Source organism: Mauremys mutica, chromosome 14 (assembly GCF_020497125.1).
Source record: "Mauremys mutica isolate MM-2020 ecotype Southern chromosome 14, ASM2049712v1, whole genome shotgun sequence".
Taxonomy (NCBI): domain Eukaryota; kingdom Metazoa; phylum Chordata; order Testudines; family Geoemydidae; genus Mauremys; species Mauremys mutica.
The window spans coordinates 40888401-40915397 of record NC_059085.1 but is presented as its reverse complement, the minus strand read 5'-3'; the positions used below and the strand labels follow the sequence as shown (position 1 = coordinate 40915397).

At 48.2% G+C, this 26997-nt stretch overlaps 1 protein-coding gene and 1 long non-coding RNA gene across 2 annotated transcripts in view; one reads left to right on the top strand and one right to left on the bottom strand.

The window, feature by feature from the left end:
- Positions 1-26997, bottom strand: part of JPH3 (junctophilin 3) — a 122230-nt gene that overhangs the window by 19233 nt on the left and 76000 nt on the right. The window contains exon 3 of the mRNA XM_044987824.1: positions 10691-10815. Coding sequence (XP_044843759.1) covers positions 10691-10815 — 125 coding nt within the window. The remainder of the gene's footprint in view (positions 1-10690; positions 10816-26997) is intronic.
- Positions 1311-26148, top strand: LOC123349619. Its single transcript, XR_006573601.1, has 3 exons — positions 1311-1370; positions 5928-6062; positions 26016-26148. It is a non-coding gene; the product is annotated as an uncharacterized LOC123349619 (long non-coding RNA).

Sequence of the window (26997 nt, the reverse complement as noted above, 5' to 3'; positions counted from 1 at the left end):
TTATTCTGACTCTGGATATTCTCGTTGTCTGTATAAATATCCAGCCTCTTTTTGAATCATGCTAAGTTCTCGGCCTCGACAATTTGCTGTGGCGGTTAGTTCCACAGTCTAGTAATGTGTTAAGTGAAAAAGTATTTCCTTTTATCGGTTTTGCATTTGCTACTTTTTAATTTAGTTGAATCTCCCCTTGTTGGCCTCCAAAGGGTGCAGCTCCTGGGAAGAGTCAGCCTGGGCATCTCCCTCACCAAACTGAACTTACCATGGGTGCATCTACAGCATAGAAATTGGATTCCTCCACTTCAGCGACAGAGGTCAGTCTGGGTGTGTGGAGTGAGCTTTTACCCTAACTTTCTTTGTTCTTCCTGACTAAACTCTAAAGCCCCCTCCCCCAGCAGGTGCTTCTTGAACATCCTTTTCTAGCGAAAGCTTAAAACAAGGGGCAAGATTTTCAGAAGAACCCAGAATCCAGCAGCTCCCTTGGTGCTCAGTGGAGGAGTGGGGGATGGGAATTCCCCAGTGTTCTCCAGGAGAGTCAAGGGTGGGAATTCCCCAATGTTCTCAAAGGGGGGCAAGGAGGAGGCAGGAATTCCTCATTGTTCTGAAGTGGGGGGGAGTTGGGAATGGGAATTCCCCATTGTTCTCAAGGGAGGAAGGAGTGGGGGATGGGAATTCCCCATTGTTCTCAAGGAGAGCCGCTGAGTGCTAAGCACTTTTTATATATTTGTCCCAAGTAAGTTTCCTTTGAGAGCCTTACTGCTTCTTTGATCTTTCAAGGACAGGCAATCAGTGTGGCAGAAAGATGTAATCTTGGGCCTTCTTAGACCTTGAGCTTGTACCCACCTCAGTCTGCCAAGTCACTGGGCCCACTCCCCTCCTCCACCTCTCCCCCGTCCCAAAGTGTCCAGATTAAGTTTAGGTTTGGGGGTTATCTGGCCAAGTCTAAACAGTGTTCTCCATATTGCACATCCAAGTTGCCTGGTTATTGCCGCCTCTTGTGGGAGGTTTAGGTAGCCTTGAAACTTCCATGTAAAGTTGGAGGTCCATTTGGGAAATCCATACCTGCTGCATTGGGGTAAATTGTGACTTTCGCCCTGTGATGGGGTCGACTAGGTGTGGAGGCCCTTTGCTGGAGCCCTCACAGTCCTATGCCACCCAGTCCCAGAACAGAGTAGCAGAGAAGTCCTCCAGGCAGACTAGAGTGGCTGCAGAGAAGCAACCAATCAGAGGGCTACTAGAGCAACCAATCAGAGGCCGGAAGGCCATGTAAAAGTCAAGCAGGCAGCGAGACAGTGTAGTTCCTGCCTGGAGCTTGAAGAGGGAGGACCAGGTGCATTGTTGGCTGACTGAATGAGCAGCAGGCCCGTGGACAGGTCAGTGCGGGCAGGCTGAGCCTGGGGGACTGAGCCCAGAACCTGGCCGGATCAGCTGAGGGCACTGAGGTGGGCCCAGCTGCTCTGGTTGCAGACTGAGCCCAGGGAGGGCTGCTGAAAGGACACCAGCTGTGGGTACCAAGATGGGCCCCGACTGGATTACAGAACGAGGCAGGGCCTCTGGGAGGAAGTCTTAGAGTTATGGCCCCATACCAGGGCTGGGGAAAAAACCCGAGACTGAACCCCAGTGAATGCAGCTCAGCCAGAGGTTCGGTTCTCGCTCGAAAGAACTGTGATTGCAGGCACTATCGGCCAGAGAAGGGGGTGCTTGCGAGAGGCAGGTGTGGACCTTGTTACACGCCCCCAGAGCTGTAATGCTTTACTAGATGATGTACGCAATAAAGCTGGAGCCAGAGAGGTCTTTGTGCCCCATCTTACTCTGTTACACAGCATATTGACTCAGCAATCTCTTCCTGCTGACTCCTTCCGAACTATTTCAATGGAGCAAAACCCTATTACCCCAGCAGATCCAGGGCCGCCCAGAGGGGGGGGCAAGAGGGGCAATTTGCCCCAGGCCCCGAGCCCCACGGGGGCCCCCACCAGAGTTTTTCGGGGCCCCTGGAGCGGGGTCCCTCACTCGCTCCGGGGTGCCCGGCAAACTCTTGTGCGGCCGGGCGCAGGAGCTTCTGCCGCTCCCGGTCTTCGCCGGCGGGGGGTCCTTCCGCTCCGGGGCGGAAGGACCCCCCGCTGGCGAATTACCGCCGAAGACGGAGCTGGACCCGCCGCCGAAGTGCAGCCCGGTCTTCGGCGGTAATTCGGCGGCGGGGGGCCCTTCCGTTCCGGGACCCGCCGCCGAAGTGCCCCGAAGACCCGCGGCGGGGCCCCCCTCCGCCGAACTTCGGCAGCGGGTCCCACTTCGGCGGTAATTCGGCGGCGGGGGGGTCCCCGCCGCGGGTCTTCGGGGCACTTCGGCGGCGGGTCCAGGAACGGAAGGGCCCCCCGCCGCTGAAGACCCCGGGCCCCCGGAATCCTCTGGGCGGCCCTGAGCAGATCTCTTGCTAGAGCAAAGCATTGCTAACAGCATGGGTTATTTAAATCTGCATATCCACTCTTCTGCATTAGCTTCAACCCAAACCTTCACTGTCTGCTTCACGCTCAGCTATGAACATGAGAAAACCCAAATGTGCTATGGCACCTACAAATCTGGAACCTGGCCCTGCACATTTTTATTCTGTGGGTAGTCCTATTGACTCCACTGGAATTATTCCTGTGAGAAAGGCTTTGCCAGGTTGAGTGATGGCCTTAAAGGATTGTCCACCCATGGAAAAACTATGCAAGAGACGCTTATTAAGTAACCTCCCATCTTAGGGGACGTCCTTAATATACATTTTACTGTATTGAATATAATTCTGCTGCCCTTTTATTAGCTCAGTTAAGCCACTGCTCTTTCTCAGTACCTTGATTAGTGGTTTAAGACAGGTCTCATTTCTTAGTATGATATTCTCATCTTTAGCCCTTATGTAATATCCAGCATGCCAGACGGATGCACTTTGTGTCAATATTAACCCACCACCCGGGGTAAAGGCATTCAGTTCTTCGCTGAAATACGGGTGTTGCCTTTAAAAGAAACCTGACAGCAGCGTGGTACAATCTTGCCTGCTTGCAGCATCCAAGAATGTTCAACAATTATTATAAGCTAAAATTAGCAGTGGAGCATGTGGTATTCCTGGAAGAACCACTGTGAAATTGCAGAAGAGAACACACAACATTCATGTCTGGATTTCAACATGCTAGCGGATTTGAAGCATCCTTGGCTGGCATTGATATCTAAAGCCAATGAGCAAAGCACTGAAATGTGCTATGGCCACCTCCTGTCAGGTGACGCTGAACCCTTTGGTTGTTGCAGTTTCAGCAGAGCGGTTATGGGTCCTGGAGAGGCCAGGCCTTGATGAAGGGAGGTTGGCAAGGGGGCAATGTGGCATAACCTTGTACTGCCATTGCCTGGGCTGTACCTGTTCTAGGAATACAGTGGGATCAGACTGAGACTTGGAATCCCCAGGTTCATTTCCTGGCTCTGCCACATACTTCCTATGTGACCTTGGGCAAGTCACTTAGGCCCAGATCCTCCAAGGTATTTAGGCTCCTGATTTCAATGGAATGGGGCTGGGAGGATAAATCTAGGAGGTGTATAGGTACCATTGTGATGAGACATACATACAAGGCTGTCTGCCTGGCACCTTTGACCAGCATTGCTTTCAGTTTTTAATAAAATGATGTCCTCCGCAGTTCCTAATGGTTGCTGATCAAGTATCCTGAGGGATGCTAGCTACACTGAAAGGAATTCCACCGTGGGGACTGAATGCTGGCCTACAAGAATAATAAAGGGCATTTCACCTCTAGTTCACTAGCTCAGCCATAGCTGGCCTAGATCAGGGAGGTATAATAAAGCCCTGTGTAGTCTGGGTCTTAGCACCAGCCAGGTCCCTCACAACTTCCAGTAACAGCAGAGAGAGCCATGGGGCGATGGAAGAGACCACCAAACAGCCGGGGTGGGGGCGCATGCTGTTGGGTGGAGACAGGGCACCCCTCCTGTGCAGGCTGCAGGGATGTATTTGTTTAACATTCTGTGATACTTTACAGAGCTTTAACTAGACAGGAGCCTGCGGCCTCCTGTCTCAAGGAAGCGCCACGGCATGTTCTAGGCTGCTGTAGCAGGCTGCGTGCCCGTCTGTCAAGCGCCGGTGTCTGACTGGAGGACACTGCAGTTAAGTTGCGTTAGATCAAGTCACATGCTGGGACTTCACAGTCCTGAGAGGTGGCCAGGTGTCCTGCTGCACCTGCAATGCAGTGCGCAGCAGCTGGGCTTTCAGGGAGAGGGAGGGGCGAGCGAGGGACCCGGTTCCCGCGCCAATGCCTGGAGGCAGAAGTGAGCAGTTGGTGCCATTTCACAGCCTTGTCTCTGGAGGTTTCACAGCCTGGGAATATCCCCTTCACTTCCATGTCTCTTTACATCAATAGATCTGGTGAGAGGCTAACCTTGGGTGGCTGTCAAGGGGGGGAACTTGCCCCCCCAGGTGCATCTTAATCCCAAATTCTAGGGCTTCCCCCAGCCCCAGTTGTGTGCTCTCTGTCACCTAAACCTAAACCAAACCCTTCATCCATGTCCAGATCATCCCCTGTATTGGCTATTGCCTCGTCCTTGGCTCTGGCACCCCCATAGCCTCCTCCAGTTCATTCAAAACCCAGCTGTTGAGATCATCTCCCAGCATGTCACTGTCTCCCCCCTGCCCTGAATCCCTCCACTGGCTCCTCCTCTTCCCACCGTATCTAGCTCAGGTTTCTTGCCCTCGCCCTGGACCCCTCTCTGTTTATCTCCTCTTGTGGCTCATTGAGTTGCCCCTGCCCAGCCTCCCCGACCCCCTCATCTGCTTCACCCACAAGCCTCTTGGCACCTTCTTTCCCACCACTGCTGAAATGCTGACTATCCTCCCCCAGCTGCTCTGTCCTTCAAATCACTTCCCAGAGCCACCGCTCCTGTGGCGTCTGCAGCTACCGATGGACCTGTATGACATTTTCATCATCACCCTTATCTCCCTTTCCTCCGTCCCTTCTCCTGTTTGTCACGGTCACTTGTCACATCTCGTCCCACGGTGGACTGTAAGCTCTTCGGGGCAGGGCCCCCATTCTCCTATGTGCCTGTGCAGAACCCTTCACTCAAGGTCCTGATTGGTTCATTTGATGCTGCCACAATACAAATTCCCTACCCCCTCGCTAAACCCAACCTACCCAGCTAACAATTGCCACAATCTGCTTTCCCATAGAAACGGTCTTATTCCATGCCAGCTCTCCTCCCCAGCCCTATATAGCACCCCCATGAGACAACTGCAGCCTGCCAGTCTCCCATCCACTCACCTGCTAGGGACCTTTGCTGCAATTTCCCCTCTCCCCCAAGCCAGCTGCTTCATTCTGCCCTCACAGCTGTTCCTACATCACAGCACGACGCTGTGACCTCACATTCCTATGGGTGCCTGAAAAAAGCAAGGCAGGGCTCTAGTGTTGGGTTAAGTGACAGTGATTTTGGACTTTTAAGGGAAAGAAGAGGGGAAATGTAGGAAGAGGAAATCAGGCTAGCTGTAGAAAGGGGAGGGAAGCCTTTTACAGATATATTTTGTTTTGTATTTTAAAAGTTCAGATCAGACAATAACAAATAATATCACCTGTTTCTGTAGAACTTTTCACCCTAAAGGATCCCAAAGCCCTTGGTAAATAGAAGGATCACTGCACCACTGGAATGCATCCACCTCTGAGGTAGAATGTGGCAACTGTTTCACAGTGGCTTTGTTACATGACACATTACACAAACAGCTGAGGACAGGAAGTGGAGTAGAATGCCAGGTCCCTCTGGAAGTGCAGGGGGACTTTTCTGGAGGTAGAATGTGATGTAAGTTAGAAGTAGGCCAGGGCACTGCCTGCCTGCTCTTTTGAAAAGGGCAGTGGGCTCTTTAATGAGCACTCCTGTAAGGGACCTTCCATTTTACTATTTTTCCAATATTACAGGGCCAAGGAACCCTACCAACATCGCCTCCTGCTCCTGCAGCACCTGGCTTTCTCTTGAGGCCTCCCATCCAACGCCTGACTCCACTCAGCTCGTGAATGCTGACAAGTTCACACCTGGAGGTTACAGAGCTGCAGGTAGGACAAATAGCCGGACTGAGGTACACACTCCTGGCTTTTATCTGCAAGAATTGTTCAGCAGGCACTTCCAGGTTTCATGCCACGTCTTGGTTGGGGTGGTTTTTTTTTTTTCATGTGTTCTAAGTGGACACACACACACACACACACACACACACACACACACACACACACACACACACACACACACACACCAAACAGCAGACCCCTGCCGAGAAACGAATTAAAAAATGTATTACCTAAAAAGTATTTTTTTCAAGAGGCAATGTTAAAAAGGAACCGTCTCGTGGCAATAGGAGATGTAGATACTGAATATCTCAGGGTTGAAAAAGCCCCTGGGAGTGGGAAGACCTGTTAAAAAGCTCAGGTCTCTGATATCCGAATTGCAGCTCTGAAAGGAAGTGATAACCTGGAGGGGTATTTCAGTCAGATCCGCATTTGCTTGCAAAACAGACATGGTCCCTTTACTGAGTTTTCTTGTTTACGTTATAAGAGGTTCTGCCCACAATGCGAGCCCCTCTCTGGCTAGCAAAGAGAAATACACCACGGTAAATATTCAGGGTGCAGGAATGAGTGCGTGTGTGTCAGGGTGGGTCTGGCCCATAACTCCAGCACATAGGACTGGAAGGGACCTCTTAGGTCCTCCAATCAAGGCACTGCTATCCTAGGCAACCCTCTTATTTAATCGCACTCATGAATATGTCAAGCTCCATCTTAAAACTAGTTTGGTGGTTTGCCCCCACTCCTCCTGTTGGAAGAATGATCCAGAATCTCACTCTTCTGATGGATAGAAAGGGAACACAAGATCCAGAACCCATCTTACTAATGGACTAAAACTAAACACATTCTGATTTTTAGGACAGTTCAGATCTAGATCCACATTTCAAACCCCACCTCCCACATTCAGGGGCCTTCATATGAGCTCATTACAGACATGCAGCTTGGCATCCATAATTAAGGTCCAGAGGGTTATTTCATGCTCCTCGCCATTTGGAAGTGCATGGAATGTACAGGATGGATACAGGGAGAGGGGTACAGATGTCAAGGATACTGGCTTGACAGCTTGTAAACCTAGGGTGGTTGGGGAGGTTCCTGAAAAGACAGAGAGGAAAATGATCAGGAATGTTTCAGGGCAAAGACAGACAGATGCGCACACACGCAGTAGGAACAAAGGAACCACAGTGGGGAGTGAATGATACAATGCCTGCTGTACTTAAGTGCGGAGCAGATGCCGAATGCCAGCCCCATCCTGCAAACTACAAATGTGCCTGAGCCAAACACACGGCTCAGTAAATCTGACAGATAAACCATGGTGGGGGGGAGGGCCAGGAGGAGGGGTGGTTTCTTGACAGCAGGAAAAGAAAGCCTCTGAACTTGAAAAGCAGTGACAGCGAGGAGAACAGGAGTAGAGTCTCAGAGAAGCCAGTCAACACTTGGAGGGGAAAAAATTCTTACACCTCTAGGGTTAGGTTCTCAGAACTGGGCCATTCTGGAAACAGTCTGCAGCTCTCCAACCATGGATTCCCTCCCCTCCCCCAGAGTAGGAAGCGACGGCCAGCAAATCCCTTGTCCTGCGCTGCTTCCCGCAGCCCCCATTGGCCTGGAGCGGCGAACTGCAGCCAGTGGGAGCCGCAATCGGCTGAACCTGCGGACCCGGCAGGTAAACAAACCGGCCCAGCCCGCCAGGGGGCTTATCCTACACAAGCGGCCGCCCTAGTTTGAGAACCGCTGCCTTATGGGGAACTCTGAAACGGACGATAGGGCTTTTAAATCCTCCATTCGAATTTAGTAGAGAACTATATCCCTGTCTAACAGATGGCCCACCCCTTTAACGTCAGTCAGCCCTGTGCAGTTAGCCCTGCCCTGCTACACCTGGGCAGGGTGAGACTTAAGAGGAAGCCCAGCAGTGGTGAGCTGGCTAAAGAGAGGAGCAGATGGTGGTGAGAGGGTCAGAGGCAAGCACAAGCTAGGCAGAGAGAGGTGTGTGGAGGACTCCAGGCAGGAAAACCTGGGAAGGGTTGCTTGTAAGAGAGCAAACCCAAGGGGCTGAGGGGAGGATGAAAAGGACAGGATGTAAACTGGTTTCAGAGTAGCAGCCGTGTTAGTCTGTATCCGCAAAAAGAACAGGAGTACTTGTGGCACCTTAAAGACTAACAAATTTATTTTAGCATGAGCTTTCGTGAGCTACAGCTCACGAAGGTTCACATCCGAAGAAGTGAGCTGTAGCTCACAAAAGCTCATGCTAGGATGTAAACTGAGTCCAAAGTGTGCTCAGAGGAGTGCTTGGATTAGAGAAGGGAAAACAGCCCCCTGTGGAAGAGGAGCTGGGCCTTGCAGGAGACTGGGGCAAAGAGTTTGTGTTTTGTTTTTGGAATTGGATACCCTGGAAGGGGTGGATTTTTGTTAATGTCTTAGTTGGACAGCCAAGTCATTGTGGGGAAACTGAGGCAGGGATGCTGCAGGGCCACCTCAGGCCATGGGGGAAAAGGGACTCTGGAGCTGCTTGGGGGAGAAGGGATAGCTCAGTGGTTTGAGCATTGGCCTACTAAACCTAGAGTTGTGAGTTCAATCCTTGAGGGAGCCATTTAGGGATCTGGGACAAAAATCTGTCTGGGGATTGGTCCTGCTTTGAGCAGGGGGTTGGACTAGATGCCCTCCTGAGGTCCCTGCCAACCCTTATATTCTATGATTCTACATGGGTTGGCTATGGTTATTATCTCTATAAAAGGGACACAGCCAACCTGAAATTTATCTATTTTAAAAAGTAGTAAAAATCACTATCCAAGACCCCTGACAACTTTTGTGGGCTTACAACCCCATTTGCCTGCTTTTAAAAATGTCTCTGTCTCCCTTGTTGCTGTGTGAAATAACAGGGGGAACTGACAGAGTGACTAAAGAAACAGCCTATGTACAAATGCACAGCGTGACCACATTAAAAATACAGAAAATATTTTCTCTCTCTCATTTCTTTTGGTTAGTTATTTGAGAGGTTAGCAGTAACAAGAGCAGGTGGGAACATTTTCAGGCAGCACTGTGATTTAAGTTGATGGTGCCCCTTTAAATTCAATTGGGGTTCTATAGAAATTACTCTAGAGGCCTTAATTTCTATAGAATTTTCCATAAGGAGTGCATTAAGCTAATGCTTAGCCCCAAAGCAGTGGAGAAATCTCAGATCTGGGCACCTTAATGGGTATGTCTATATAACCCTTGGGTTATGTAACATTTCCATTGTCACCCTGCCTTCAACCAGCAAGCATCATGCCTGTGAATGTATTTCCATCCTCAGCTGGAAAAGTCCTCTGGGGTCATCTCTAGTCCATCTTCCTGCCATGCAAGGATTTCCACTATACACTAATCTTTGAAATGTTTTATGTAATGTCCATCTAATAGACTGATGCATAATAACAATGGGCAGGGCTTTCTGGGGCCATCTAAGGTAGCCAAACACGTGATCTCAAGGAGGGCTCATCCGGGCGGTTTCCCTGCAGAAACGGACTGTGGCTGTTGATTGTTACTAGTATAATGACAAGGATAATATCTTACATTTGTATGGTGTAGCTCATGCTTAAGCATGCCGAAGGAGTCACAAATTTTACCTAGTGTGGGCAAAAGACACTCTCGGTGTAACTCTACGGAGTCAGTGGAATCACACGAGGGATGAATTCAGCTTTCTTTCTCTAGATGAGAATTGTGTCAAGTACCAGTGAAATGCAGCCACCTCTTGGGTGGCACAGATAAGCTGTTTTACAGCTTGCAGCAACAATACCTTGTGGGAAGTGAAGATGAGTCTCACATCCAACTGAAACAATGTGAGAACATAGGAACACTTAGGAAAACATATGTACCCAAATTTGAATTTGGCCAGGATACAACAATTAGCCGTACCAATGCTTATGAAACGAACCATTGATCTTTGATGACTACAACAAGTGAATGGAACATGTTGTCCTAAAGATGGCACAACCTCTTAATGCCACACTGGGGCACTGACTCAGGGAGACTAGCACCAACGTAATGAGTCACCAACATCAGACACTGAAGTGATTAGAATGGATGAGTAACCTCCGATTGAAGAGCTTGAGAAAAACTGGTGGTAGCAGCCTTCTAATGAGAGTGCAGTCTGCTAAAATTTTTGAATAATACCATTCACATATGTTAATTAATGCAGTTTAGTCTTAGATCTTCCCAACTACCCCCACTTATACCTGTCCCCTTCTACTCCCTGGTGCACATGCGCACACACTTGAAGGGAATGATCTGCCTCAGGAACGTTTGTGGCCTAATACAGCCCTGCCTGGCTTTACTTTTATTTTGGGCTTGGCTTTGCTTTTCCATGAACCTTACATGAGAGTTTTAAAAAGTGAAATTTGGTTACTGTGTCAGTATTTTGTCAATGTCACTTCTACTACTTAATGCTGACTAAGTTTGTATATATTTTGACTAGTTTGGGGGCCCTTGAAGATTATTGGGGTGGGGGCAAGCTTTCTCTTTCCCCCCCTGTAGCTCCAGGCCACCCTGCCTCCGAAAAGCCCCACTATGCCCCTATGCATTGTACCATTCGACACATGCGCACGCACACACAATGAAGTCATCCTGGGAGACCGGCCGGTTTGGCAGCACAGACTGACCGTTTTCCCTGTGTTGGAAGGAAGGCGAAAACTCTTTGGCAGTGATCCTGGCAATCCGAGCTTCCTCCTGAGCTTTCTGCGCTGCTGTCACAGCCGCATCTGCTTTAGCCCTGGAGTGGGAAGTCCTGCAAGCGAATGAGAGACAAAGACTAATTAGGTATCTCAGTTATTCAAGTGGGAAAGAGGCGTCATTCGAAGAGCTGCAGCAGTAGCAATGATCACTGCCGTCCTAGCTCAGAGCCCCCCTCTCCTCACACCCTCACCTCGACTAGTTACCTAGCTAAACACAGAGCTTTTCTTCTGGTCTAGGCATCAGCCCTGCTGGTGTCCACTGTTCTTGAACCTGTTTCTGCAAGAGGGACCTCACATGGCAAACGGATCAGCCCCGTTTGGAGCTACAAAAGCCACACTTCAATGGGAACCTCTCCCCATTAGACAGCCCCTACTGTAACCCTTTGTTAGGGTTTTGCTGTGGCACTTGTTCGCAGCAAAGGAATTAGTCTAGTTGAAAATCGTGGGTATTAAATGTGCCCTAAGAACTCGGTCCTTTGAAGTACTGAGGAACTCCAGGCTATGGCAAGGGCCTTCAGCTTGCCCGGAAAAGATGGGCACGCTCAGCCTCTCCAGGAGCCATTCAGTGCTTGCCACTCCTGAAACAGAAGGGCTGAGAAACAGACAATCAACTGGCTAATGAGCATTCTGAGTAGTAACCCAACCAAAACGCCTTAATCTCCGAATCGGAACTCGTGGGTCACCTCAGCTGGTGCAGAATTATCCCCTGCAGTCACTAGTTAGAAAATGGGTGCTTTCTGTGGAAAACTTTGACTTTTGAGCAAAAGGTTATCAGCTGAAAACTTGTAGTGGAAAAGCCAAAGTTTCAATTGGAAATTCCACCATGGTGCTTCGTGGGAGTTTCACAAAATGACGTATTTCATCAAACACAAATCTCCACTGAAAGACAGTTGACAGTGAGTTTTCAACCAGTCCTATCTCCTGTACCTTTTTATAAGTCGTTATCAATCCATGTTTTTAGAGTCCCAAGTCCTGGACATAACGCCCCTTTCCTTGAGGGACTTTTCTACTGACTAATTGTTCATGCAGTGTTCTCAGTAGCCTACATTTTTCTTAATTTCATCCTATTGCTCGGAGTTGCTTCTCCTTCTGCAATCCCTCCTTGTCCTTGATGTATGCGTCCTTTGACTAATGGTAAACAATTATCCTACACCCCCCAGCCAAGCTATAGATATACCCTTAAAAAATGTTAGTGCCTAGACACTAGGGTAAAGGGAGCACTAGCAATAGACTGACTCTTCCCCACACCCCAATCAGTCCCTCCAGCTCCTTTAATCATTTTTGTTGCTGATCTCTCAATTCCCTCTAAGTTTTCCAAATCTATTTGTCACTGCAAGTGCCCAGAACTGAGTGTAGTGCTCTGAGAAACTCCTATACGTGGAAAATAAGAATGGCAATAGGATACATTATACATAATATAGTTTAAAAAAGAAGTACTAAGTGTACCCAAAACAAATGTAGGTTTTTTTTGTGTGTGGTCAGTTATTTGAGTCCAAGTTAGAAAGTACCATTATTATGATTTAGCTGGGGATTGGTCCTGCTTTGAGCAGAGGGTTGGACTAGATGACCTCCTGAGGTCCCTTCCCACCCTGCTATTCTATGATTCTATGCACCTACATCTGCAGTCATTCTGTAACAACAGGGTACTGTGTAATCATATTAGCACAATGCATAACTGCAGGAAGCAGTAATGACCTGTCACTTGTTGACACGTTCTGTTTCTTTCACAAGTGCCGGGTTTATATAAATTGGCTCCGCTGTAGCAGCTGATGGAATTGATATGACTAGTTCCTAAAGAGTTATTTAAGGTGGCAGTGTGAGAGTAGTGGATATGACACTGATATAGGGATACCAGATGTCCCGATTATTATCAAGACCAGCCCGATACCAGGGGCTTAGTCTTCTATACACACTATAGCCCCCCCCACTCCCCCCCCCCAAAAAAAACTCCTGATGCATGGATGGGATCACTGTGGCCAGTTCCTTAAGGGCTATTTTCCACAGATTCATAAATTAAAAGGCAAGAAGGGACCACCGTTGTCTGGTCTGACAGGCATAGGACTTCCCTGAGCTAATTCCTGTTTGAACTAGTGCATAGATTGTTTGTTTAAAAAAAAAAAGAAAATCCAGTCTTGATTTTAAAACTCTCTGTAATGGAGAATCCACCATAACCCTTGGTAAACAGTGAGGGTAATTAGCCATTGGAACAAACTTGCGGTTATTTCCAGTCTGAATTTGTATAGCTTCAACTTCCACCCACTGGATCTTCTTGGACCTTTTGTCTGCTATATGGAAGAGCCCATTGTCACAATTTTGTACCCTGTGTAGGTGCTTATAGATTGTGATCAAGGCACCCATTAACCTTCTCTTTGTTTAAACTAAGTAGATTGAGCGCCTTGGATCTATCAGTATAAGGTATGTACTCCAGTCCTCAGGGCATTCTTGTCTCTCTTCTCTGAACCCTCTCCAATTTAAGGCGCTGCAGTCGCAGTAGTTCTGATAATATGCATATGGCCAGTTCCCATACAGTTTCTCAAATATATAAACTCCTTTTTAAAAGTGCTGTAGAAGAAAACAAACATTCTTGGCCTTTGGAAGAATGATTAAAACACTTGCTTTGACTAGTGCAGCACTTTACACTCTGCCTCCTATAACATTCTCCAGAGAGCAAGCAAGACACCCAAAGTATGAGTCTGATTTTGGTGACTGTTAGTGATGGTGCATGAAACAGACAGCGGACAGTTTGACTTCATCAGCTAGTTTGACCTCAGGGTGCAAGGAGGCAAAAACAATGCAATCAACTGAGTAAAGATGACACAGACAGAATGTGTGCAAAGATCACCAACGTTCTGCTTTCCCTTCCAAAGGAATTGCGCCAGAGGAGCTCAGAGTGCAGAGCTCAGCAGATGCTGGGCTCCTGTCTGTCTCAGAGCTCAACATTGGCAATATTGCCATTTTTAACTCCACACACAGCCCAATTCAGCAGGGCCCTGCCAGCCGAGGTCTCGCTCCAGAAACTGCAGGGCACAATGAGCAGGCTTTCTTCTTCGCTGGTGCCAGGCTTTAGAAAGGAAGCTGTCTCCAGGCCGTGCCCAGCCACCTGCTAGAAAACTAGAACTCAGCATGAATCCAGTTCAGCCCACTGGAGAAATTCAGAGTTCAAAAACATGCAAAATGTATAATCACCCCCTATTTGGATGGGTCCCTTTGGGATTTCATACGTGCCTATCGCTAGGCTTGGAAGGATTAGCTTTTTCTCAGTAAATGTTGCTAAACAGTGATTTTGCTGTACACACACAAACAGAAAAAACATTTCCGTCTATACTAATAGATAGTGACAGGAAAATTAAGAAAAATGCTACTTGAGAACTTATCCTTAAATCAGACTCAATATTTACTTTGTCTATTTTGACATGTGATGTTGACAAGTAGTGTTTTAATCATTATAAGGCTTTAACTGTTTGAATTGCAATATCTACTGCCACTAAATATTGTCTGACCACCCCATAATTTCCTGCAACTGTGAAATTTAAATTTAAAAAGCTAAAATATAAGCCTCAAGATTAGCTGCTAAATTCACAACAAATAAAAATTCTAGATCTAGCTTATAGTCAGGGCACTGGTGAGCTCTGGTAGCTGCCTGGGTGGGGAAACGCTGAGGTGCCATTGTCTGATATAAGTGGCGGTGGTGGTTCATTTGGTGCTTTTCTGTCTGTGTCAGTACTGAACCAGTGCTCCATAATGTCCTGGTCCAGAAGTGAGGACTGAGCTTCTGGAGGACCACCCCAAACACCTCCACTTTGCATTCCAATTGCAAGGTGCGCCTCTTGAATAAAAACACACAGCACATCATCCTCAAAAGTATCCACACAGGCTCTCCCTGGAGAAGGTACGACACGTGACAGAGGCTTGTGTAAACCAAACCCCTGAGACTAAGAGCGCATCTCCATTGTGATAAAAACCCCACAGCACCAAGCCACAGAGCCCAGGTCAGCTGACTTGGGCTTAGGCTGCAGGGTTAAAAATTGCTGTGTAGATGTTGAGACTGGAGCCTGGGCTCTGAGACTCTCCCGCTCAGAGGGGTCTCAGACCCCAGGTGCCAGGCCAAGCCTGGATGTCTACACTGCAATTTCATAGCCTCGCAGCCTGAGCCCTGCAAGCCCAAGTCAGCTAACTTGGGCTCTGAGACTCAGTGCCATGGATTTTTTTTTATCAGTGTAGACGTACCTCAAGAGTCTCCTAGAATTGTAGGACTGGAAGGGAACTCAAGAGGTCATCTAGCCCAGTCCTCTGCACTCGTGGTAGATTAAGTGTACAGTGTGCATATCGGGTAGTTTACATTTGGGATCCCTTTGGAACGACATATAAATATATCAACTACACTATTATGTGAGAAAATAAGGACTAGGGACCAGTCTTTGATAGTAAGTGAAATTAATCGTTTTCACTTTTATTATTACAGTACTGACTCGATTCCATGATCAGGACCCTGTTGTGCTAGGCACTGTACTCATAACCTATGTACATATTGGTCCCGGCGCAAAAGAGCTACCATATAAGTAACAGACCTATAGCATACATAGGGCTGGATCATCAGCTGATCCAAATTCATACACCTCCACAAAGGATCTGTTTCAATTCACGTTGGCTGAGGATCGGCCTCATAGCCGATTCTCATATCGCACTGAGGGCTGATGGTGCGTGGCCAGCCTTGGGATATAATGCCCATAGTTGCACTGACAACTGGAGGTTTGTTTTCAGTCCAAGATGTAATAGTTTTCCTGATGCCCTAAAACCTTAGCTGCTATTTATTAATCATATTTATTTATTAAATCATTATTAGTTCTATAGCACCAGCTGTGAGCTAGCCACTGTTCACACAAGTCTGAAGACATGGCCATTCCCTCAAAGACATTGTAGGGCAGATGTGATGCTACCAAAGGAAAATGATTCAGCCAGGAAGTTTAGGAGGGCACTTGTTCATTCCATTATATTTGTCCAGAGTGTTGATGTTCTTTATATAGATATATATAGATATATATATATAGATAGATAGATATAGAGATATAGATATAGATATAGATATAGCTATATATACTCGCCTCTCTTCTAACTCTTCTTAGAGATGAGGACTAAGGTTTGTAGAATGTCTGCCCACCTGCCACACATAATTGTCAATATACAGTTTGCGGCTCTGTTGCATCTCTTGAGAGAACTGTTGCACTTTACTTACAGATGTTTTCAGAGCACATGCTGCTTTATTGTTTGTCCCCTGAATCTTTTGAGATTTAAACCCCCCCCAAAAGGCCTCTCCTCTTGTCCTGCTGTTGTGCCCTTCATAATTGTCTAAATTAGGAGAGGGTAGTTTTACAAAGCAGTAAATTAAAGGTGGGATCGAGCGCCTGTGAGAACCTAATTTGGGCCTTGGTCTTGCTTCCATTCGTTCTTCGCAATCACACCTATATTGTTTTCAAGCACACACCCAGGCAGAACAGTAGGTTTAAATAACATTACATTGTGTCTGCAGTTAGCTGCTGCCAGGGAATGCAGTCTTGGACCAGTGCTGCATGATGCCCATTGATGTCAGAGCTCTCGGGAACTCCCATTCACTCCAAGGGGACCCCACAGAATGGCAGGGAAGACTCATGGAGGAGGGCAGACTTGGGGTTCTGCTTGGTGCACGTGGGTTGGGGTGCAGAGGTGGCAATATGGTAAATTTCTGCTCCCTTGACCCTACAGACCAAATCAGTGCCAGTCAAAGTGGACACTGAGGGCACATCTACACTGCAATTAAAAACCTGCAACTGGCCCATGCCAGCTGGCTTGGGCTCGGGCTGTGGGCGTTTAATTGCCATGTAAACACTCAGGATGGAGCCTGGGCTCTAGGACCCTGCAAGGTGGGAGGGCTGCAGCCTGAGCCTGAATGTCTACACTGTAATTAACCAGCCCCTTAGCTCAAGTCTCAGGAGCTTGAGTCAGCTGGCACGGGCCAGCTACAGGTGTCTAACTGTAGACATACATTGGGATGCTCTAACGCCAGCTGGAAAGCCCGCTCAAGACTGCCACCAGCCAGGATCCCAAGTGCACTGTGTGCTCCAGCTATTCCCCTGACATGCCCCACAACACCCCCTTCATAGAAGAGGGGATGGAGAATGGGTGGCATAGAACCAGCTACACCAGCATTATGTCACTGCGGGATTCCCCTCTATCAGGGAAATCGCAGGTCCAGGGGCTTAGCCTGGGCTGAAGACCTGGCCCCTCTGTGGTAACCTGCACTGCTTTGCCCTGAGGATTTGGGTGGGAGAATGCAGCACAGCCTGGTCCCCCTTACACCCCTCTCAACCCACAGGGCTGGACCACTGCAGAACCCCCTATGGGAAGAAGGGCAGCACTCCCCTCTTCTGTACACCACTCCCCCTTCAGAGATCCACATGCTCAGGCTTCCCTCTCTTCATGGAAGAGGATGGGAATGTCTGGCCATGAGGGTTGGATACAAGACCCACCAAAGGCAACAGGAGTTTGCCCATTGAGTACAATGAGCTTTGGATCGATCATACCTTGAGTGTGGGCATCAGGGGCGGGCCTGAGGCAGCTGTGGTTGCTCAGCCGCTTTTGGGATTTGGCCCAGGTAAAGTAAAAATAAATTATATTAATTAAGTGATCTCTATTATAAAATATACCCAATTCCCGCAGAGCGGATACAATGCACACCGCTGCGCAGAGGCGTGGGTGGGCTTAATTGTTTGTAATGCGCTCTAAGATGCTTGGAAGGAAGGCAGCATTGAAGCGAGAAGTAGAATTATGATGATCCATACATTGCATAATAAAATACATAAGTATACCCAAATCAGTGCAAGTAATCCAGTTAGTGCTAGCATGAGTTTCTCAGGCACTACATTTAACAGCTGTCTCCTTTATATATGAATGCTGCCTATTGCGTGCACTAGATCTTAATTCCCCAGTTAATTGCTTGATTTTTATTTCCTTGTAAAGCAGGTCCTCCTACATGACACACACACACACACACACACATTTTAATTGCTCTTCTCCTGCCTCATGTGGCTGAGTCTAACTTTAAGTAACCTGGGGCTAGCTGTGTGTAAAAAGATGAGCTCTGTATATATTACAAAGAACACATGGTCCCCAGCTGAACAGCAAAGCGGCAGTTTCAGCGTCGCGTTCAGCTGTTTTGTGAATGGGACTCACTGAGTTACAAGACTGCATCGACTTTGGAATGTGCTCTGGAATAGCTGTACTGCCACCCTGTAACCTCCTAGAAACCACTGTAAAAATAAGGTTTAATCTTTCCCTTTGGTATAAGCTTAACTCTAACAGCAGCTTCTGTGTTGGGCTGGAGCTGCTGGTATCAGGTATGCAGGGAATTGTGTTTAAAAATAAAAGATTGGGGACAGATCTAAGTGTGGGATGGGGTAGCTGAGTGAGAAAGAAAGGGGGGTGGGGGGGGAGAAAAGGTCATATAAATGGACAGAGATGAAAATATAGAAGCAGCAAAGAATCCTGTGGCACCTTATAGACTAACAGATGTTTTGCAGCATGAGCTTTCGTGGGTGAATACCCACTTCTTCAAGTCATTGCATCCGAAGAAGTGGGTATTCACCCACGAAAGCTCATGCTGCAAAACGTCTGTTAGTCTATAAGGTGCCACAGGATTCTTTGCTGCTTCTACAGAACCAGACTAACACGGCTACCCCTCTGATACATGAAAATATAGAAATTCCTAACCATGAATAGCTCCTGTTTATTCATATCTTTAACTCTGATCAGAAAGCTGCTGATCAAGCACATAGCTAAGTTACGTGACCACGTGTTCCAATGAGGGCTGGCTACCATTGCTTTTCCTCCTCCATTTGTTATCCCTACTTGTGGCCTCTTTTTCCTGCTCAGTCCCGAAGTTCTTCTGGACAGGGTCTGTCTCTTAGTAGGTTTTCAGACAGTGCCAAGCCTGACCTCTGTTGGGCCCCCAAGGTGCTACTATAATATTAACTTGCCAAAAAATAAGATACACTGTAGTAATGGCTCCAAATATCAAAGCTAATTGTAGAGTATCAGGCCATTAGTCTGTAGTATGGATGTTGGCTGGGACAGAGCTGGCAAGGGCAGCTGGGGTTGGAGATCATGTCATCCCGCATCTGAACGCTCACAATTGGGTGGAGTGAGAGCTCTAGTTTGGTTGAGGCAGACAGGGGAGCCAAATTTGGGACTGGTTCTGATTCTTCTTCCCTCTCCATCTCCTTCCTCCCCGAAACCTTATCCCTGATTACTGGGCAACTTGTCAAATTGGAAGGCAGAACTGGCAGGGGGGAAAATACCAACCAAACAGATTTTGGTAGCTCTTTTCAGATCTGTTGCGATTTGGCCAACGCTAACGAGGGGGAAGGGATACTAACTAAGAATGGACTGTAACGCCAAGCTTATCTGCTCTGTCTAAGCTATAAGAAGATGGAATAAACTAATTTGAAAGGAAGAGTCTGGTTTTCAGGAATGCCAACAGGTCAGTCAGGGCTTTCTTTGGGGAAAGAGCCATTCAAGATATTGTTTATATATCTAAAACTCGGCCCTGGCTTTGTGTGAAAGGATTAGGGCCTCTGCAAGCCTAGGCTGATTTTATAGCAGATCTGGGGCAATTCATGGTTTTAGGAGGAAACTAAGCAAAATCTAAACCAGGCAAGACTTGAATGTTTTTAGATCAGTTTTGACTTGGTTTGAATTGAAGGGCAAAGGCAGAGTTTGGGGAGGGAAAATTGTAAGCATGCAAAAGACTTGCTCTCTGGTTTCTTTGCATTTTGTTACCAAATGGAAAATAGACCTGTCTCCAAATTTTTTTCAAAGGTAACACATTATCTGAGCAAAAATGGATCTGTGTTCAAATGAGTTGGCTCTTTTGCTAAAAGCAGGAGGCAGGGCCGGCTCTACCATTTTTGCCGCCCCAAGCAAAAAAAAAACAAACCACTCGGACTGCTGCTGCCCAAACTGCTGAAGCGCAAAAAAAAAAAAAAAAGCTGCCCGGACTGTGCCGCCCCAAGAATGGACGGAATGCCGCCCCTTAGCATGTGCTGCCTCAGGAACGTGCTTGCTCTGCTGGTGCCTGGAGCCGGCCCTGGCAGTAGGTGAGATGTATTTTTCACACTTTTGATATGAGGGGAAAAAGCCATTTGGTCAAATATTTTGCATTGGGTGAAACACTGATTTGCAAAATCACATGGAATTAAAGGGCCACGCTTCTCATGTGATTCTGCACCTCCCAGGCAAACAAACTTTTTTATTTTTCCTTAACCCTAAGGTGAGCCCAAGCAAACCCAAGCAAAAGTACATATGGGTGTTATCAGACAGCTCCTCCATAAAGGCACTGAGGCCTGCAAACAAGGTCCAAAACTCTGAGCTTTATTGGTCACATATATTTGGAGTCAGTGCTGTGTGAATACTCCTGCAGTAAATACTCTCACCATGTACTGAGATCAGTATAGAACCTGCCAAAGAGTAAAGAGGGGATAGACTCTTTAAGGTCCCAACCCCCACCTCTGACTTTCACACAATCCTCTGTACCTTGCTGATTCCTGGCGTTCACCACAGCTGCAGGACCAGGCCTTAAGGCCCAGATTCTCAAAGATTTTAGGTGCCTCTACAGCCCACTCCTGCTCCCTGTGGAGTCAATAGCTAAATTCCCATTGATGTCAATGAGGATGTGGTGCTTTCTCGGGGCATCTAGGACTGGAAGTCACCTTGTTACCCTCCAGTGTGAGGGAGACTTTCTCAGGTAGCTGGCTGTCAGCTCTTTGATGTTGCCAGCCCATCAGCCACTCAAGCACTCTCCTCGGGGCTCTGCCAGTCCCTGCTTTGCCTTCCAGGTTAACACCCCAGTCCCCACACTCCTCAGAAGTGTCCCCTTATACTACCCAGCCCTGTTATTGGACTCTGTCAGGTTTATTATTCCCAAGAGAACGATATCTACACCAGCAGGTTGTATCCAACTGAGGAGACGCACTCTGCTTACTACCACAGCAGTGAGATGCATTTATAATGAAAACAAGAAGTTTATTAGCAAAGGACAGAGATTCAAATGGGCAGTGAGTAAGAATACTGGAAGCAGAACTGGTTACACATCCAAAGCGCAATCCTAAGTCTAGAGGCCTTTCTGGTTTTCAGTCCTAACCATGTTCCTGGTTATTTCATGAACACCACACCCCCTGTAAGAGGTTTCCTCAGTAAATGGCTGCTAAAATGTCTTCTTGCTTCTCATTGCTTTGTCCACCAAAGACAGGATGTCCCCGATGTCTGGTTGCTAGGCATCCGGTTTTCGACTGGAACGCCCAGTCGAAAAGGGTCCCTGGCGGCTCTGGTCAGCACGGCTGACTGGCCCATTAAAAGTTGCTGGCAGTGCAGCGGGGCTAAGGCAGGCTCCCTGTCTGCCCTGGCTCTGCGCAGCTCCCCAGATGCAGACGGCATGCCTGGCCCCTAGGCGCAGGGGTGATCAGGGAAGCTCCATGTGCTGCCCCCGCCCCCAGTGTCTAGGCACCGTGCCAAGCCGCCTCGCTGCGCCTCCGCCTAGGCGCTGGACATGCCGGCCGCTTCCAGGAGCAGCACGGAGCCAGGGCAGGCAGGGAGCCTGCCTTAGCCCTGTTGCACCACCAACCAGGAACTGCCTGAGGTAAGCACCTGCCAGAGCCTGCACCCTGAACCTCCTGCCCCAGGTCAGAATCCCCCCCCACCAACTCCCTCCCAGAGCCCATACCCCGAACCCCCTGCCCCAGCCTAACTCCCTCCCAGACCCCGCACCGCCATCCGCACCCAAACTCCTTCCTGGAGTCCGCACCCCACACCCTCTCCCACACTCCAACCCCCTGTCCCAGCCCTGAGCCGCCTCCTGCACTCCAAATCCCTCTGACCCGGCCTGGAGCCCCCTCCTGTACGCCAAACCCCTCATCCCCAGCCCCACCCGAGAGCTCACACCCCCAGCTGGAGCCTGCACCCCCCCCTGCACCTCAACCTCCTGCTGCAGCCCTGAGTCCACTCCCGCACTCCAAACCCCTTGCCCCAAGCCCAGAGTCCCCTCATTCATCCCAAACCCCTCATCCCCAGCCCCACCCCAGAGCCCGCACTCCCCTGCACCCCAATCCTCTTCCCCAGCCTGGTGAAAGTGAGTGAGGGTGGGGAAGAGTGAGCGACAGAGGAAGTGGGGGCTGGAGGGAGTGAGGGCAGAACCTCAGAGAAGGGGCGAGGCAGGAATAGGGCCTTGGAAAGGGGGGGTGCTGGGGGCAGGGAAAGGGTGTACAGTTTTGTGCAGATAGAAAGTTGGCAACCCTACTGGTCCACATGTTTTTCCTGATGACTTTCACATTGTGTTGGCTTTATAATGCTTAATTCACTTTAGGCAGGGTTGGCGAATAAACACACTTTGTCTGGCAGAAAACCTCTATGTCAGTGCTGGCTGAACAGATTTTTAATGGGTACACAACTCCTTACACACCCACTGTATATACATCTTGCAATGCTTATGATGACCAGTATGATGTAAACTTTCATTTGGGTGCCTTGCATGCCACCCTTGATAGATAAATACTATGACAGCAATGTGTTAGGTGTGGTGAATCTGTCAAGACAGACAGACACAGCTGGTACAGAACAGTGAACTCTTTGCCAGTTGTCACTGAGACATAGGGGCATAGAGAACCTGAGCGACTCCATCATCTTTATACTTCGCTCCCCCCCCACCATCTTCCAGTTGCTTAGCTCTGATTCAGCGTTGATCTCACTGTTCAGGGCTTAGTAAGCTGAGACCAAGCCCCTGCTTGGCAACAGGTATTTAAGATTAATTCCCCATAAGAAAGCGCAAAGCACCTGCGGTGTTGGGGAGCTCCCTCATTGGTCTCTGCTGTGTAGCATATTGAAGTATCAGATTCTGTAGCAAAGGCTTTGTGGCTCCAGCCAACGCTGCTGTGCTCAGTTGAATTAAACGATTAAATAAACAAAAAAAGTACCTGAGTCATTACTCGCAACAGAATCACTTTTTCAGAAGAATCTTAACAGTCTCATTGTTTACAGAGAAGAAGCCTAGATTCCTTATTGTTATGGGCCAAAATATGCAAACTTGGGTGCTTAAAGTTAGGCACCTAACTCTATATGTAAGTACATAAGAAAAGTGGCTGAATTTTTATAGGTGCCAAAGCCCCGTAATTCCAATTTCCAGCATCTCTGAAATCAAGCCACCTTCATTAGGTGCCTACATGTGTTTTGGGTGCTTAAAGTTAAGCACCCAAGTTTAAAACTGTATCCATTATTTAAGAGGTGTGATGCCCAGCCAGGATCATTGTGTGAGGTGCTGTACAAAGACAGTCCCAGCCATGAAAAGCTGCTGGTTTAATTAAAGTTTGAGACAAAGATGCAAGAAGTGAATGTTACCGACCAAGAACTGAGGCTGGTGCATTTACAGTACAGCGGGCCCATCCGCTGATATGGCAGGTGCATTCTGCCAGCATGTACCTGGGACATTAAGTAATATGATCGATGCATTCTGTCTGGCTTAGAGTGTAACTGGCATTTCAGTAGCGTGCCAGAGTCTCCTGCTTGTTCAGACCCGCAATATTCACCAGCAATTAAGCAGTTAAGGAACAAGTGGCTTCATCATGGAAGATGAGGAACTGTCTCAAGTTTTCCTAAGGGGCCAGGGCTGGCTCCACTGGATTCATTTAATCTATTAGGTCAATATGTAATCAGGATGGGTTTTTTTTAAATGCATTTTTATCTTCCTAGGGGAGGAGAATATCTTCTTTCTCCATTCCCTGGCTCTTCGGTGCTTTTTTTAAATTCTTTTTTTAAAAAAAACACAGGAATATTCACTTAGATACAAACTGTAAGAAATGTTTTTAAGGAAATTTAAGAAGCTGCATTTCCAGGGCTTTTAATATCTATATCTTTCCCCTGGAAATACCAAAAAGTAAGCCTAGCACATGGCTGGATTCCATATTTTAAGATCAGTGCTAGTTTTAAGTGTGCTAGCTACACAAAGGGGTAGAAACAGCCATAAACCCTTTGTGTATGGAATGCTTGGATAGAAGCTCTACCACATTTATCAACTCTCTGGGCAAACTAGTGGGAACTGTGGGGAAAAATCCATATCCAAGAGGTTCTAGCTGTGTAAACCTGTGCTCCAAACCAGAAGAGCTCTGCTAATGTAACAGTGAAGGTGCCATTTTGTAGCAGGGGTGTGGGAGTGGTGTATTCTCCTGCTGTTGGTTCATTATTGGTAATTGATTATGCAGATTTTTCTATGGTGTAGCTCCTGAGTGACTGTCAGACACAAATAACACTTAGATCTGATACAGAGCTTTTAGCCCCTAGGTGTCAAAGTGCTTTCCAAAAGATGGTCACTATGATTATTCAAATTTTACAGATGGGAAAACTGAATTACCAACAGGGACGTGACTTGTCCAAGACAACATAAGAGGCCAGTGGCTGGGAATAGAAAGCAGATCTCCTGAATTCCTTAACTGCAGGAATATCAGGGATCAGCTCCATGTCTAACTCCTAGGGACTAAACACTCCCAAACTTTGGGGAAGTTCAGATCGTGGCCTAGGTCTGAATTTTGCGTCCTTCTCTATTGGCTTGTCCATGGAAATAGTTTTGTTCCTTCAAGCTTATCTGATCCTGTTGCTTAAAACTTGGCATTTATATAGGGCTTTTCATTGTCAGTGTGATTTCAAATATTGATGAACTCTTGATGTCCCTGTGAGGTAGGGGAATACCATTTTACAGGTAGGAAAATTGACCCAGACCCGTGAAATGAGTTATCCAAGGCTACAGAAGCGACTCATTGCAAAAGCCAGGGTTGTTAGTGTTATTTATTAAGCCCTGACTGTGTGCTTAGTGCTGTCCATAACATAAAGGAAGATACAATCCCTTCTTTGAGAAACTGACAATCTTGAGACAATTTAGACAAGATTCCCGATTCCAGTCCTATGTGCAGGCCACTATTCCATGCCTCAGTCAGTAAGCCACTCCCCTTTCACTAGACATCCGCCTTCCCTTTTGAAGTCATAATAATCTGTCGGATATCACAGTTTGTTGCCATGGGATAGCAGCAATGCCTCCAGGAGGGAAGAAGTAACAGGTGCAGAGAAGCTTGTAGGATCCAAGCCCAAAGCCAGTTTTCCTGCAGTTATCTCTTGAAAATAAACAATGAAAGGAGGAAGATGGGGAGGAAATATCTCACTTCTCTGGAGTTAGTCCGGATTTATACTGGTGTATGCTGAGAGCAGAACCCAACTCCTACTCCATTGACTTCAGTGGGTTCCTCCAGATTTACATTAAAGTAACTGAGAGGACAATCTAACTATTAGAGCTCGTCTATATGGAGAAGCTATTCTTGATTAAGGTAGAGTGTAAACCTAAAGTGCAATAGCTATTACAGAATAACTCTCCATGGGAACACACTTATTCTCTAAGTTTCCACATAGGGATCTGCTCTGAAATAGACATTCTGGTCAGTGGTCCCATGTAGACAAGTCCTTACCCCACTGACTTCAGTGGGGTTACTCTGTATTAACACCAGCGTACGTGAGAGCAGAATCTGACCTTAAATGCATCCAACCTACAAGCACCAAAAAATGAAAAGCAAAAGTCTCTGCTCAGAGCTGGTAAATGAATCCCTCAGCAGAAGGGAGTAGGGCGAAGGCCGTGTACATGACGTAACCCTCTCCAAAGGGTATCTGATTATCCAAGAAACCAGCTAACGAAGGAGAAACACTGCAGCAGGTACCTGCTTAGAATCGATAGCTCCAGACAGCCATTGGGAAGGCTTTTGCCTGCCTACGGCAATGCTCAGTAGCAGCCCTTCTGTTCTCAGGTTCTGTCTGGAAGCGACTGAGGATTGATTGAGATGGCAGCTTTATCATCTCCGCACTCTCACTAGAGGGTGCAAACTGGAACTGAATTATTAATAGCCACTGCAGACTGCCTGGCTTCCATCTCCAGCCATCTGGCTTCCTCTGACTGCAGGAGCAGCTCATTCAAATGTACCTTTGCGGGGAGGGAGAAAGCAGGAAGCTCCCTAGCCTGGTCACACCACCCTACCCTGCAGATACCTGCCAGGACCATGATTCTGTCCCCTAGTGTATGCCCAGTCCCTGCAGCCATCTCCTGGGTACCTTCAAATGAGCAGGCCCTCATCAGCCAAATGCCCATATCCCTCTTCAGCCCTTTGGATGAATAACTGTAGTTTATTCCTTCTCTTTACAGCGTCCCCTGCCTCTGGGACAGAAAGGGAGATTCCATGAAGAGGAAACATACACGCTACCATTATAGACTATGCTATTATAGACTATGCTATAGATACAGGGTCAGATCCATCCCTGGTGTAACTCCATTGAAGTCAAGGCACTTGCCCCATTCAGCTCAGCACTGCTGATGATCTCCCTGCAGTGGCTTTAGGGTAGTGTGTGAACTCATCTGGGATTCCACCCACCCGTCTATGACTGAGGACACTGGATGCTTCTTCCTCCAGCACTGGCTTCCACCAAGGCTGCCCGGGGGGGGGCAAGAGGGGCAATTTGCCCCGGGGCCCCCACGAGAGTTTTTCGGGGGCCCTGGAGCGGGGTCCTTCACTCGCTCTGGGGGCCCCGGAAAACTCTCGCGGGTCCCAGGACCCCGGAGCTTCTACTGCTCCGGGTCTTCGGCGGCGGGAGGTCCTTCCGCTCCAGGACCTGCCGCCGAAGTGCCCCGAAGACCCGCAGCAGGGGGGTCCTTCCGGCACTTCGGCGGCGCGTCCCGGGGTGGGTCTTCGGCAGCAATTCAGTGGCGGGGGGTCCTTCCACCCCAGGACCCGCCACCGAAGACCCCAGGCCCCCTGAATCCTCTGGGCGGCCCTGGCTTCCACTGTTCCTGGCTCAGCTGGGGGGGAGGTTCTCCAGGGCAACATGAGCCACTCTGCCCACTTCAGAAGCAACCTAGGACTCAGCAGGCCACTTTCCTAATACTTCCAGAGCCTGCTGGCCCTGGAGAAGCAGTTGCAGGGTGGGGATCTGAATTCAGACCCCTGGCACTGAGCTGCCAGCAGGCCCATCAGACCATCCATCCTTCTTGCATTTTACTCCTGCCATCCCTCCCTGTTTTCTCCTGATCTTCTTCACAGCTGTTCTTCTCCCCCATGACTCCTGTGCTGTGAACATTTCCCAGCTGCTCCCAGAGGCTCACACCCTGCAAACTGGCTTCCCAGAGATCT